We start from the raw sequence: 15,499 nt of genomic DNA, 5'->3' as shown, positions 1-15,499 counted from the left end.
AATTTTCTGTTTTGAGGGCTGGTCCAACTTGTATTTCTATCTATGCAAACCAAAATCTGAGAGGAAACTACGGCAATGATACAACTCCCTGGCTCTGTTAATTAAGAGCTAAATGAAATTCCTCCAACCTGCCCATTTCCTAATCACCCCCAGGACCTCTCCAGCAGAGGCAAGTCCTGACCAACCTGGTGTTTCAGAAGCCAAAAAGTCTTTTCAGATCTTTGCTGCACATGCCAGAATTGGAATGGCAACTCTTATCCCCTCCTCTTGCCCACGGGTGCATCATCTTCTCGTGTTCATTTTATCAGGAAAACACACTGTTAAATAATAATTGGCTGTTTCCTTAGTCCATTTACTATTATAATCCTAAACAACCAGTTCCAAACTACTCCCCAAGCCCAAGATGAATTAGAGTGTGCCATGGATCATGTATAAAATGACTTTGCTCCAGAGCAACCAAGGTGTATTTTATTTACACTTGGTAGTAATGTTCCCTTCAACTGAAGTGTTTTCACTGTGTCTCTGTAGTACCATTGAGAAACCTGCACAGTGGAACTGTGTTATTATCAGTTTGGAAAACCCTATCTATCACTTGGAACAACAGAGGCTTGCAGTTCTTTCCACTTTTCCCCTCCCAGTGACATCCTGAGCTCACAGATTGCTCCAGAGAGCTGCACCCTCGGAGCTGCACCTCCTTGAAGGGAGCCAAGCACTGGAGAACACTGAAGTAATTTTACTTGTGTTTTCTCTTGGTCCCCTTATTCTAAAAGAAGTCAGGAAAGAGGGTGGTTTGAAAACTGTCAAGAAAACTGTTTTTTCATTACATCAGTGAAATAATTCCCACATTCTGGAGGCAGCTCTTACCTTACACTCCTCATAGTCTCTGCGGACATAGAGCAGATAAATCAACCAGTTCTTCCTCTCTAGGATTGGCAGATCCGGTGCTGTACATGGAAAATATTCACAGAACACAAGGAATCAGACTGAGCAGCAGAGAAACTGGGAGAGATATTCTCAACCACCCCAACCGCCTGTACAAGGCAAGTAATTCAAGAACTGCAATTGCAATTAATGATTGGACTTGAAGGCTGGAATGTGGACTTCTAACCAGGGTCTGGTTTTATTCTCAAACTGGTGGATAAAACACCTTGCTCAGGACAGACACTAAATAAAAGCTCTATGCAGAAAATTTCCACCTGGTCTACTAGAAGGTGTCCCTTCCCATGGAAGGGGGTTGGAACAAGGTCAATTTTAAGGTCCCTTCCAACTCAAACCAGGCTGGGATTCTAAAAGACGTGAGACATCGGCTCGTCCTGGAGCAGATCCTGGAGTAAACAGCTCCACACATACATTTTAATTCAACACCAACACCGGTTGAAGGAATTGGATCTTTTCAAATACACACGAAGCAGCTTGGAGGAAATGAGTTGGATTCACATTTTAAATCTCAGGCAAAAGAATTAAATGTCTTTAAGATAAATTTCTGGGACCGAATGAACAGGAAGCAGGCCATACACATATAAGGAGATTGGAGAGACAGGGTCTGAAGGCGTGAATAATTTAAAGAGGTCAAACTTAGTTCCTTGAAGCTGTGAAGGGCCTATGAAAACATCACAGGTCTGAGAGACTGCAAAGCTACTGCAGAAAAACATTTGATGCAGTGGAGGAGGAAGCCTTGTGCTCCAGCATTTCAGCGGTGCGGGGCTGGCAGCAGCAATTATGGCACATCACGGATGGATGTTGCTTAGCGATATCCACGTCGGGTTTACAAGTTGAACACACTGCTGTGCATTTCATTACGGCTGGGAATGGATTGCCTGGGACTGGAGTCTCCATTCCGAGGGTAACCATAGCAACCGGCCCAAAAGCTCCGGGTTTGCAAGTCAATATTGTGACACGAGTGCAGAGGCGAAGGCGGGCGAGGGCTGGGCCAGAGCGGGGGGACACAGCACACGGACCCCTTCTCCAGCCCTCTGGGGCACGGCAGGAGCCGAGCCACCCCCGGACAGCCTGGCTCAGAGGTGAGACTGGGGAGCCCATGGGCCCCTCTGCCATCAGAGGTGAGCAAGAAAAAACCCTGCAGGGGAAGGGCTGGATCACGTCGGGAGGCAGCTGCCAAGTGGAATTATCTTTTGGAATGGCTGAACTTTAATCACCTCTGGAGCGCACCAGGCTCTCCCCCAAAACCCACATCAAGTCCAGTTTCACTGAGAACTCCTAAACGCAAGATCCTTCAGCTGCTGAATTTGGAAAACATTTCACAAAGCCATTCTCATTTTCTTGGTTTTTCTTTCTTAAATTCCAGAATATGCACCGAGATTTATATTACAGCTGAAAATTAAAGGTGCATACTAGCAATTTAAGGTCAAATACCTTCTAAAGAAGGTTCAACTACCCTAAAACAAATAGAAAGCTCGAAATCCAAACAAAAAAGTAATCCAAACACACAAAAGAGTAATCCAAACAAAGAAGTAATCCAAACAAAAGAGCAATCCAAACGGGCTAAGCTTACAGAAATGCACAGATCAGGAATCCAAATGTTCGGGAATTCTGCTTTGCTGTGGAGTATCCGGACCTTTGTAAGTAAGGCATTTTAATAAGCACGTTCCCATATCAGATTAATTGATTTTTGATGGCTTAATGTTTCCTATTTATCCTTTTAGAGTGAAAGAATGAAATAGCCACAAATGGATTGAACCCCCACTATTTCACATCCGAAGCCCATTCAGGGACTACCTAATTCATTGACACTCTGTAATTACTTCCCTGTGTAGGCTATTACCAGTAGCAGGGTGTGACAGAAACACAGCATTTGGGATGTTGGAAATGCTCTGCCCCATCCCTGGAAGTGTCCAAGGCAGGCTGGACAGGGCTTGGAACACCCTGGTCCAGTGGAAGGTGTCCCTGCCCATGGCAGGGAGTGGGATCAGATGGGTTTTAAGGTCCCTTCCAACCAAACCAGCCTGAGATTCTATAAAACCAGCTGGACTTGTGTGCTCTTTCCTGCCTGGCATCTCCTGGTACCACAGGCTGGTACAAACCACCAAACCTGACACACCTGGGCACTTCCCACCTTCTTCTGTAAGTATGGATTTAAGGACAGATACTGCAAACTCTATGTACCCATCAATATTCCACTAACAGTCAGAACTGAAGCATCCTTCAGCATTTTTGTGCCTATTAATATAGCCTCCAATTAGAAAATCCTGCAGCTGTCTGAAATAGAGAATAATCAAAAGATCTCCAGACACACCCCACCAGGTCTCCAACAATCTGTTCATGCCTTACTGGAAGGTTAAAAAGAAAAAGTACCATTTAAGGTTAAAATATACAGCAATGTTGTGGGCTAAGATAAGACACCAGTACACCAGAGAGGGGATGGAGGATTGGTTGTTTAATTCCTGAAGGAAAGAGCTTTTTCACACCTAAGAGACAAGAAGGATGTTATATTCCACTCCCACACCATGGAAACGCCTGCTAGGAACAGGGATGGGAAAGAAGAAATGCTGAACGTCAGACCAAGGGCTGAGCAGAACATCAGGCTGCAAAGCAAAAGGGGAAAACCTGAGGAGTTGCCTACAAGTGCTGGGATGGAGAGAAAATGGAGAAATCAAAAGCCACTGTGAGCCCCAGGAGTGAGCACCATTCACATCTGCAGATAAACCAGCTCTGCTTCCCCCAGTGATACAGAGCTAAGGATAACTGTGCAAATGGGAAAACACTGGGAAATTTTATGCTCCTAAAAATCATTTAGAAATAGCAACAAGGCTGACTGAGGAGACACAAATCGCTTTTTTTCTTCTTTCTCCCTAAGACAAGCAAATTGAAAGCAGGCAGACAATTCTGATGCTTTTCAAAATCTGTGTCTAAATTCATTATTAAATTTGACACAGGAACATATCTGATCCCCCCAAAATGGCTGTGGGAAGGATTGTTACCAGGCTCTATGCTATATTCAGATGCAGAAAGTATTACTGGAAATCATTGATACACCTCTCCAGAGCCACAACCATCTCAATCTGCATTTCTGCTTTCCCACCAAGCAGTGGATACGTGCTCCTGGTGCATTTATCTCCCTCGGGTTTGCTCCCTCAGCCTGTTTTTAAGAGCTGTCACAGTGCAATGGGTCACTGCATTCTCCTGAAGAAAATGGAAATACAAATGCCTAGCTATTTGGGTCTCTAGCTCCAGAGAAAGGGAATGAAACACCTTCTTCAATATATGGACCTCCAGGAGTTTCTCCTATATCACTGCTGTATGAAGACACTTTTCTTTGTCAACTCTAGCAATAATCCAGGCACTCCAGAGGCACAGGTTGAAAAAGTGTAGTTTAGATTCTTCTAGCAGTGAACAAGCAAATAGCCATTATTTGCTGTAAATCAATCTGCCCAAGGGCCAGTCCAGGAAAACACAATCATCAAAGAACTTGGTATCTACATCAAAAAGAGTTTGTAACTTGCATAATGGTCTTTTGGCCTTTCTTTTGTGGGACTACAAAAGTCCAGTGCCAGGGAGTCAGGCACCAAATATATGATTAAATGCCTTTGAAGTCTGTTTTGATTGAATTCTAAAGGGAATCCATCTGATCCCGTTGCTGGCCAGTGATTGATTGCACGAGCCACTTCCAGCAATGTGATTTTTCTTTCTGACAATGCTCCTTTAAGGAAGCCACTGGAGTGGAAACCCTGACAGCACTGGAGTAAGATCATGAGGTTTGTGTCTGTGCTGTTCCATCAGCACTCTTCCCTTTATTCATCCTCTTATAGATTTTCTCAAAGGGCTGAATAAAGTAATAATTTATTATTATAAATAATAATAAAATAAAAGTGAATTAAAAGTTATTCCCTTTTGTGTAAACCTCCTTAGGAAAATATTTTGCACTCGCATCTTCATATTGGGTAATTATAGCTTAGGGATGAACTATCAATCAGTGGGGTTTAGATTTAATAAAAGGGCTTTAAATTGCTCTAAAAAGAAGGGGAAAAGCTCTTATGAGATTTCATGGGGGAAATTGTTTCTAAAGCACCAGCTGTAAGAAGTGGCTCAAGAACATGTTTCAGTCATCTCAAAGTCAGTTCAGAGCCCAGCCCTCCTTCCAATCCAGGTTATTGGAAGGGTCCAAGGCCCAGGTCACTCCTTCCAACTCTGAACCCAACCTGCAGCAACCTGAACAAGAGCAGCAAAGAGGCAAAAGACTCAAAAAGACACAAAGAAGAATTTGTTATTGCCCAAAATCCCAATAACCTAAAGTACACGCAACATATAGCACAAGGAGAGGACAGAAAGGCTTTGTAAAGGTAGTTAAATAGAAGTATTTTTACTTTTTTTATATTGCAGTAGCTTCATGAGCCACAGTCTGGATTCACTGTGGTAGGTACCACATATGTGGGAAAGGTTTTCCATAAGGGTTCAGCTGTCCCTTTCCAAATTCTAATTCAAAATTCGATGTTGCGAAACAGCATCATCCAAGAAGAGAGATATTTTCAAAACTAACAAACAGCCAGGCAGTACTTGAATTCTCTATTGTGACATACTGAGGCAGCAGAAGCACAAAAGAATTTCATAAAGTGAATCTTAGAATCACAGGATGGTTTGAGCTGGAAGGACCTTAAAGAGAATCAAGTCCCACCCTCCTGCCATGGGCAGGGACACCTTCCACTATCCCAGGTTGCTCCAAGCCCCATCCAGCCTGGCCTTGGGCACTGCCAGGGATCCAGGGGCAGCCACAGCTGCTCTGAGCACCCTGTGCCAGGGCCTGCCCACCCTCACAGCCAGAAATTCCTTCCCAATATCCCATCCAGCCCTGTCCTCTGGCAGTTTAAAACCACTGCACCTTGCTCTGAAGAACTCAAAGCAGGAAGCTGGGCTGTGGCAGAGCCAGAGAGATGCAGGTTATCAGCTCATCCTCAGGCAAGGCTCCTTCAGACACACAGCAGCAGGACTGGATGGCTTTGGAGATTCAATCCCCACTTCCAAGTAATTCCAGTCATTGCCTTAACAGCAAATTCCCAGTGGCATAAATGACATAAATGGCATAAAGACAATCCACAATCCACCTGTTGCTGCAGGAGAGCATCCACATCTGAAAGGTGACACATGGAATTCTCCGTGGAGCACCACCCACCCCATGCTGCACTCCCAGCCCAGCCTCCTGTGGATGTGTGCTGACATTATTGCCAGGATTACCATTACTGCCACTCCCAGAGCTTGGGGAAGGTTCAGGCACAGCAGCTCTGGGCTCTCCTATCCATGCTAAATAAACAAGGATAGGGAGGATGAGCCCATCTGTGCCTGTCTCCTTTTGGCCTTGAGCTTCACAAGCTGCCAACACCAAGAATTCCACTACTATTTGTAAATCCAGTGTCAGGGAGGGAATGAGCATCTTCTGGGCAAAAATAACACTAAAATAATAGGACACACACTCAAACAGCTTCTACAGAACAACACAGCCCTGCAGAGAATTGGATTTTCCAAAACAAGGAATGATAATGGATATAAAGCATTTGTAAGCTTTAATATCAATCTTCTTATCAAGATTTAAAACTAACAGACTGCCTTGGTGTGAGAGGAGCATCCTACAAATTTCTAGCAGAGCCAAATTTAACAAAAAATCCTCTTCCTTCCTCAGACTCTTTTACTGAGATTGTGGCAGTATAAATACATTAGAGCTTTGAAAGAAAACTAGCACAGGAACACTGCTCTTCCTACGCCCAGATCCATCCTTGGAGTTTGGAAATGGAGCCGTTAATGTATTCAAAACTCAGTAATAATGAAAAATAACCCCAAAACCCAGCACTCTTAGAAGAGGCTCTATGAGCTGTATTTCACTCACCATATGTGAGTGAATATATGTGAGAACAGAGGTGTTTGTATGCACAGATCCCTCTAAAATGGATATAAACAGCAGCAAAAAAAGAACCAGCTTTACACTGCAGCCGTTCTCTGTTTAATCCCTTTTCCCTCTGTTTTCCCGTTTGCAAATTGTTGCTGGAACATCTTTAAATCAAGCCCTAAAGCCGTGTGGTTGCTCGTTATTTACAGTCAGCTGGGGTTAATAAAACTCATCACACAGAGGCCGGCGCTGGCAAGGAGCCGTAACTCATGCCCAGAGCTGCCTCCCGTGGTTTAATAGCTCCGCGAGGGGCCGGGAAAGCTGCAAGGAGGCTGCAAGACAGCGGCTTGAACAACAAAAAAAGCACAACATTTCTGACTCTCCACCTCCCCCTGCAGGAAAATTAGCCGACGATAGATGAAAGACTTCAAAATTGTATCTTAACTCTGATTTATACTCCAGGTCATGGGGAAAAAAGGGCATTTTCTCTTGCTACTCTGCACTGCATAAATCTCACTGAGTTGCTTGCTCAGATTTGTGGTTTTTTCTGATTTAAGACATGTACAGTTCTGAGTTACTCCAAAGAAGGATGGTTTCATTTATGAAATAAATACACTAATTTTTCAATTAATTTTCCGTATAAACAGAATTAATTTATTCAATTTTTTGTCTTCTACTACATGCTGCTCAAGTTCAACCTTAAGGTGAAGTGGTATGATCTGTAAATAAAAACATACTTGTCATCCTCTTGGACCTCCCAGTGACAGTGAGGTTTCCTGGGCAGAACCAGTTTGGTCACTGGGAAATCTCTGCCAGCAGTAGGAGACTGGTGAGATACCACTGTGCAGTCCTGCATCCATCTGGGGGGGAGGAGATTTACACACATTAACACAAGTACATGATCCTGATCATTACTCCATAAAAAGTTTAATTCAGGCCTGATAATGCTCAATTCAAGACTAAAATTTGATTCAAACAAATAACACTGGAGAGAAATTTTAAAAAATTTGAAACAGTATGGTCTTTCTGAAAAATGAGAACTGAAAGTCTGTTTGCTCTGCACAAGCCAATTTTGACCATCAGTGCTGAGTGCTGAGCAGAGATGTGCTCAGAACAGAGGAAAACCAACAAATAGGGGGAAAAACTCAAAAAACAGGCTACTTTACATGTGAGTTCTTAAGTCCCTGAGGATGCAGACAGCACACTTGGAGACACTCATGGATGCAAGCCCTGCTGGCAGGACATCCCAACTCTTCTCTGTTTAAACCATGTCCTGCTTGCAGCCTTGTGCTTTTGTAGGCAAGGTGGAGTCTGAGCTCTCTCGGGGTGTCTGCTTGCCAATGCAGATTTGGGAAGCAGAGCACACCATTGCAAAGGTGTGGCAATAAAATGTCTTATGAACAGCAGAGGTGGTCCAAGATCCTCACTGTGGGCTCCTCACTGCCTCCTCCCACAGCAACACTGGGATGGGAGATATTTCCCTCACGAAGTGGCTGCAGGCTTTCCCAAAATAACCAGCTTCTCATTAATTCCAGTATCAGGAGCAAAGTAGTTTGGGGATTTCCAGTCTAATCCTTCCTTTGGCTTTAATTCCTATGCTTAGTCTTTTTCTGTCCTACAGCATGAGGTATTTTACATGGAAAGTGAAACTAAAATCGTTATAAGACATTTGTAAGGAAAGATTTTCCTTTAGAAAGCAAAAAAAAATTACGACCTGGAGAGGACCACAATCCATCCATGTCAGTCTTTGAAATTTCCCACTCCATAAGGAATAGCACCTAGAACCTGTCCTCGGTTCATCCACTGCCAAAGAATGTTACATTGAAGGAATACCATAAGAACATAGATATATATACACACAAAAAATAAGGAAGAAGCTGGTTTTGCAAACATTTCACTACTCCTTACTGCAAGACCCTATGGTTTGAGTTCTTCCAGCCTCATTGCCTCAGGATGAAGTTTTCCAGGTGGGAAATGCCAGTCTATGCCAGGATGAACATTTGCCTGTGCACCTTCACTCTTCCCTACTGCACAAATGTGTTAATGATATAGTCTTTAATTACACAGTCACAGAAGCACACCCGGCTTCCTTCTAATTAGAAGGATAAAAATGAATCACAGTCAGGCAAGGAATGAAATTGTGGAGAATTAGGAATAAACCAGTGACTAAATCCCAGGAGCTGCAGCGTGCATAATGCAGCTGGAAGTGTTGGTAGTGAAGGGGACAGCCCTGCAAGGAGTGAATGGAGATATTTTTTATTCAAAAAGCCCTCAATGAGCTGCTCCTTGCTCAACATGTCCCATCATTCCTGTGCCACAGATGCTGTAGGAGAGCTGGACTAAATGCAACAGGTGATTATGTCACTAAAGGCTCAGATGTTCAAATTCCAGCTGCACATTGGGAATTGTGGCTCTTGAGTGAGCTGCAATTCCTTCAAGTGTCTCAAAATGAAGATATGAGTGATTTGCTTTGGGCTGTCTCCAAGGTAAAGGACAGGAACAGGACAGGAACAGGCATCCTTAGGAAGGGATTCATCCCAGCAAAGGTGACTGGGAGAGGTCATGCAATGGCACAGATGCCCTTTTTGCACTGACTAAACATGGAGCACTGGAGAACATTATGATGCTCTGCATCAGAGACATCTCAATGTAGAGAGATGAATCCCACCCTTCCTAAATTTGTCACTTACTATTTTTACAGAATTATTTTTAAATTCCCACCAGGAGATGCCATTTTATCCGTAGCAGCACGCCAACAAACTGCAGCTGAAGGTTTTAAAATATAAAGAAACTTGCCTGGCACCAAGGACTTTCAAAGAAGCTTCAAAAAACGAATTTACTTGTTTTAAAAACTGGCACTAAAATGTTCCCTGTTGTGCTGCCTGCAAAGGATTCCCTGCTCTCGTCAGCACAGATATTAATGTACACGCACAAGAGGGCAGAGCTGTGCTAGCACATTCCAATTTAAATATTACCAGTTCTTTGCAGTGCAGGGATTATTGGGCTGTTATTTTGGGGAGAAGAGGATGAAGTGAAGGATATTATAGAATTTAATTACCCAGAAATGATAATCCATTTTTTAATCTCACTAGTCAAAACTAGCAGCTGCATCAGATCCTGAGCATCACACACAGCACTCACTGCTCCCCACTTATCGGCAAGATGGAAATACCCAAGTCTCTTACATAAAACAATGATGTAATTACCAACTAATCTATCTTATTTAGGAACCAATTTCTTCCCACAAGGTTGGGGGTTCAAATGGACTAAAAGATCTTGGCTTGCACGTGGCCAAATGGAAGCGAATGGGTATGGACAGATAAGGGCTGGATTGGCTCCCTCCGACCACGACATTCCCACCAAGGCCTTTTCTTTCTGACACACTTAGAAGTATTAATTAATTTAACTCAAGGGGGTTGTTTTTATCTGGATTTCTCAGGCAGCTTCACTCTTACAAGTTCAAAGGCAGCTTTGAAGCCAGCTCAAAGAATGGATTTATACTGATTTAAGAAACTGTATCAGAAATTCAGAAATTATCAGCACTGCAAGTGCATGGAATTGACTCCACGGGGTAGAGAGTTCCTGCTCTTCAGATTAAATACTCAGAGAATCCCTTAAAACATCTGCAGAAGCAGGAGGGATCCCCACTGGTTCATCTGGGCAAGCAGGAGCCACCCGGAGAGAGACAGGACAGCTCATCCAAAGCCACTTACCTATTTCTGCATAATCTGAGCATTATTTATTACCTAAGAGCCACATTTTGAGATTGTTTATTGTCACTGGCACTTCCTAACAGAGCCACCACCCAACTGGCTGAGAAGTGCATTGCAATATATCCATGTATATGATACTTTTCATTTCATGTCTCCAAATGTTTTGTTAACCAAAAGCCTGCAGGATCCAAAACCTGTAATTGGATATTAGGCCAAGCTTGTGGTTGATAAATGGAAAGCAACAAAAGCCAGAGCACTTTTCCAAAGGTAACAGTTAATTTCCTTGCTTCAAACCCTAGAAAAAAACATGCCTACAAAGCATCCAAAAAATACCCCAATGCCCAGGCCTGGGAGAACACTTGATCTCTGTTAAGAGTTCTACAGGGTTTTAATTTTGAAAATTATCTACCTGACCTTTGCTGTGTTAAGTGTAGAGGTGGTTGATGACAATTAAGAATTCTCATTCTTGACAGATTAATGGATTTTTAGGACAAGTTCTTCCCAGTGATTCAAATGAAATCCATTTTGCTCCAGTGAGTTTATTATACTATGTACACATTTAGGATTCTACCTTGTCATTAAAACACCATCAGTGCATCTCAGAAAGTCTGAGGTCTCATACTCATATAGAAATCCAAATGCCTTTAAAATTGTCCCATTGACCTCTGAACTGTTATTAGACAAACATGAGCCCAGAACGTACTTTCTAAAGATTTTTTCCACAATAAAGAGAAATAAATTCAAGTTGTGTTCCATAAAAATAAACAATACAAGCTGGTAAAAGCACTTCTCCACTCCAGTACTATCAGATCCTATAAAATTATTTGATTTGCCTGGGTGGGAAACAGAAAGTGGGAAGATGGGAGACAGCCAATCTCAATTCCAAACCAGCAGAGCATTTAGGAAAATATCTGATTAATTTAGAATGCAGGAGGGAGATTAAAACCCCACCTCAGCAGGCTGACATTAACTCCTTATCACTTCAAGAAACAGAGCTCCCTTTATTCCACCCTCAGTTGCTTGGGGATCAACACAGGGAGAGTTATGGATCCCGATGGAGAAACAAAGGGAATTGATTTTTGGAGCAGCTCTCCCCAACAGGGGACAAAGGACAAAATAATGAATGCTACTGCTGTGTCAGCTGCTGAGGGACAATTGTCACCAAGCATGGCCACAAGATACTTGCAGGGAGTCGCCTCCACACATGCCATTAATTCACATTGTTGCATGCAGAGATTTCAAGCCTGATTCCACCAGCACCATCTGCTCCAGAACTTTCAGATCTCCTTCATCCTTGTTGAACACCCATCCTCTTCCCTCAGGGCTGGCCTGCCTACAAGCCATACTATCCCAAATCCCAACTTTTGGGCTTTGGCAGCCCCACAGCCACATGATGGATCAGCTACTTCACGAGCAAATTCCACCTCCAAACTCAACGTTTCTGTTTTAAGAGCCATGCAGTCCAGCTGCTGAACACTGCTTGTAGGTTCCACCTTTTCTTGGCTCACAGGCAGGATCACAGGAGGGAAGCAAGGAAGAGTGAAGGGAAGCTACTCAGTTCAGGTTCAATATATCCAATGTGTTCGGACCTGCATCACTGAAAATGCGGCCTTCTGCTTAAAGCTGCAAACCTCACGTGTGTATTTTGTCATTCCAAAGATTTCTGGCAAATTTGAGACTCCATTCTCAGAAACACACATTTAATACCTCACTCCTGCCCAGTACAAGCACAGAAAGCTGAATAGGCTGAATGCAGCACTGTGATGGTTAATATAGGGCCTCAGTAATGACCTGGTCCCACTCTGCTACACCTGTGTGCAGTCACATCATCCATTGTTGCTCTACTTGGGTGCAATTTTTGCCCACACCAAACTGTTCATATGGTCTCTGCATTTCATAGACCTGTTTGTGCTAATGTTGAGTTCAGGATCTCTCTTGCCAGAAAAAAAACCAAAGCTTTGTCCTGCTTGAAAACACAAAGCAAATATAAAAAGGCAATTTGCTGCAACAGAAAGTGGCTATTCAATGTTTAAAATGTCAGTTTAAAATAAGTTTAGCAGCACTCTTCTGTTAAAACAGCACTGATGTAGCCTGGCTCCTAAAGTTCATCGTAATTCTCCTCAGCCAAACTAAAATGGGATGAGATATTTAATTAAGATGTTCTACAAATATTCTTTTAAAAAAACCCAGCTGTCATGGGAAAAAAGATGCTGCTCTTTCCAAAACATATCCAACATTCTTCACTCTCCCTCCTCCTCTTTTTCATGCCCCCAGTCCCCCACCCACACACAGAGGACACTGTTACATCACTCCAAGTACAAATCTTTTTGCTGCCCTCATTTCCCAGAGATTAACCATCAGGCAGCTCAAATCAGCTTTCCCTGCTGCACTGAAGTCAAATATTAAATGGCAGAGCCCAAAGGCTTTAAAGGCATTTCAGTCAGAACGACCCGAGGTGTGCCAGGCACTGGAGATGCCTCAATTTACCTTAAAGGACAGAAAAGAGAATTACAAAAATTATAAACTAGAGGATTTTTTTTTAAATCATCATATTTTACTTGGAGTCAAGGGTTGTGTCAGTATAAAAGGGAGATCCAGAGCCACAAATAACTGGGACTTGCACAACGAGGCACAGCAGGGTGAGGTTATGGAGGATGAGGAGATGAGAGTCATACCCTTTACAGGAAAGGATTGAGATGAAATAGCTCACCAGGGAGTCCATCAGTGCCTCCATGGAAGTCAGACTAATTGCCTAAGAGTAACCAATTTAGAGTAACTTTAGAGCCATCCTTGCTCTGAAAGAGTTGAGGGTCAAGATAAAAGTAAATCTGGGAGTTATTTTTACTTGCATGCAGGCCTGAAGCAGTAGCAATCTTCTCCTCAGCTCTGGGCAAGCTACCAGAGCCCTGTGCTCGTGCTGAGACCTCAAGCCCCATCTCCAGAAAAGCCACGCTCTGCTCAAGGGCTGGAATTCTCCTACCAGGAACTGGGACTATGCGAGGTTGGCCTGAGCTACCCAAAAGCAAAGTGGCTTTTCCAGCTTCCCAAGGCCTACATGCACGACAAAGAACCCAGTTAGACAGAATGGCATTGCAGTGCCCAGCTGCAATCAAACTCTTTCTTACTGCCAGCACTATCCCAAGGCAGGCTCCATCCCAAGGAATACTCTGACAGGCACATCAGGGCAGAAAATGGCCAAAGCACTCTGTAGAGCTGAGGTTCCCTGAACACAAAGGCAAGGGAAAAGGAGGACTGCTTCTGGCACTGGCAGCAAATACTCTTAATTAGAATCTGAATTGATGGGGCCCTCTGCACACTCGAGAAAGCAGAATCCATCAAAAAACATCCCAAAAGCTCAGCTCAGGTAGGCACAAAAACTCTGCAGTGAACAGATATGTGCTGGAAGGGGAGCAGTGCCACAGAGAAGGAAACTCATTGTGTGTGTCAGAACAAGTCCTGCCTCAAGAACGAGAGAAAAGGGGAAAGGAGAGGCTGAAGAATTTACCAGATCCCTCAAAACCCAGCAGGATTTGCTCAGACATTTTGAACCAACAACAGAAATTGTATCGATTCCAGTTCAGATTCAATCAAGACTTCAAAACAACAATTTGCACTGAGTGAATTAACACATTTTCAGTATTAGAAAGAAACAGCAAACAAAAGCAAAGGAACAATAATTAAACTCAGTCACAACCTGCCTGATTTGGTATCACTTCAAAAATTGGAACATGTGACATAAAAAAACCCCACAAGAGGCAATGTTTGCTTCCCAAGATGATTTCCAGAGCAAGACATCACTCTGAAGAACCCAAAACAAACCCATTGTTATTTGAGAGGAGGATAAATGAGTATCAAACTCATTAACAGCTCCGTAAGTAAGTACACAATAAAACAAACAGTCTCACAGATTATAAGCAAACATGATACAGACTGTGGCTACGTAAGTCAGCCAGGAACAGCACTGAGCTCACTGAGACCCTGGAAAAATACTGGTACTCAGCAAATTGCAGTCTAGACGGTCTCCTCTTTTCCCAGAGGACATTTATTTCCTCCTAGACAGCTGCAAACACTATAGAAGAAACCTTAAAACCAACCTGTCCAAGAAATACAATTGTATCTTCAAACAAACCTTTTTTAGGACGGGGTTTTGTTGGTTCTGTAGCCGCTGGCAATGAGGAAACCTGAAAAGACAGAAACCAGGAGCAGTAAATATACCAGGCAAGGTTTCTCGAAGTTTTGTCCAGAAAATAATCAGAACGGACAACTGGCAAATCCCAAAGGAGAGCATAAAAATAGCAGCATTGCTGCTGGACAAACTCTGCCCTGCCAAGCAAGGCAGAGATTTCTGTTCCACAGCTCAATTAAATAAACACCCTCATTGTGCAGTGCATCCGTGTTCATGGGGTCACTTCTGATCACCAGCATCCTGGGAAGTGATCTTTACCTTGCAAAAAAAAAAAAAATACTGGAGTATTTAAGAAGCTAATTAGAGATCACACAGAAAATAAGTCAAAAACATTTATCATAAAATATTTATGAAGTTAATTAGGGCAAAGCTGTTCCTGGGGAACCATCTGAGTTCGCAGGATGTGAACACAGGGATGTCCCATCTCATGGAGGACAGGGAACCTCCCCCAGCAAACATTATCCAGAGCTCCCAGGCCATGGAAAATACATTAACGTTATATGATCTTCTTACTTTGCATCAACCATCGAACCTTCATGGAAGAGAAATGGGTTTACACAGGAAAGTATTTTTATTTTTCACTTTGCTTTTTGGGAAGACACAACACAGGATTTTATACAGCTGTGTCACCTCCCCTCTCCTTAATAAATCATTTTTAAAATCAGAGATACAGTCAATCTTTGTTCCCTGCAGTGTTTTGGGAACATTTTCTAGCTGCATCTTTTTTTTACTGGAGATGGGCCAGATTAGAGATGCTTGAGACATGAA

At 43.1% G+C, this 15,499-nt stretch overlaps 1 protein-coding gene across 1 annotated transcript in view; it reads right to left on the bottom strand.

Moving 5' to 3' along the window:
* BBS4 (Bardet-Biedl syndrome 4) overlaps positions 1–15,499 on the bottom strand; it is a 35,427-nt gene that overhangs the window by 18,813 nt on the left and 1,115 nt on the right. The window contains exons 2-3 of the mRNA XM_014889268.2: positions 14,675–14,726; positions 865–944 (exon numbers count right to left, since the gene is read on the bottom strand). Of these exons, the coding sequence (XP_014744754.2) occupies positions 865–944; positions 14,675–14,726 (132 nt within the window). The remainder of the gene's footprint in view (positions 1–864; positions 945–14,674; positions 14,727–15,499) is intronic.

The sequence above is a fragment of the Sturnus vulgaris genome, chromosome 13 (assembly GCF_052056855.1).
Source record: "Sturnus vulgaris isolate bStuVul1 chromosome 13, bStuVul1.hap1, whole genome shotgun sequence".
Classification (NCBI taxonomy): domain Eukaryota; kingdom Metazoa; phylum Chordata; class Aves; order Passeriformes; family Sturnidae; genus Sturnus; species Sturnus vulgaris.
The sequence above is the reverse complement of the archived record's forward strand: the minus strand, read 5'-3'. Positions and strand labels throughout refer to the sequence as shown.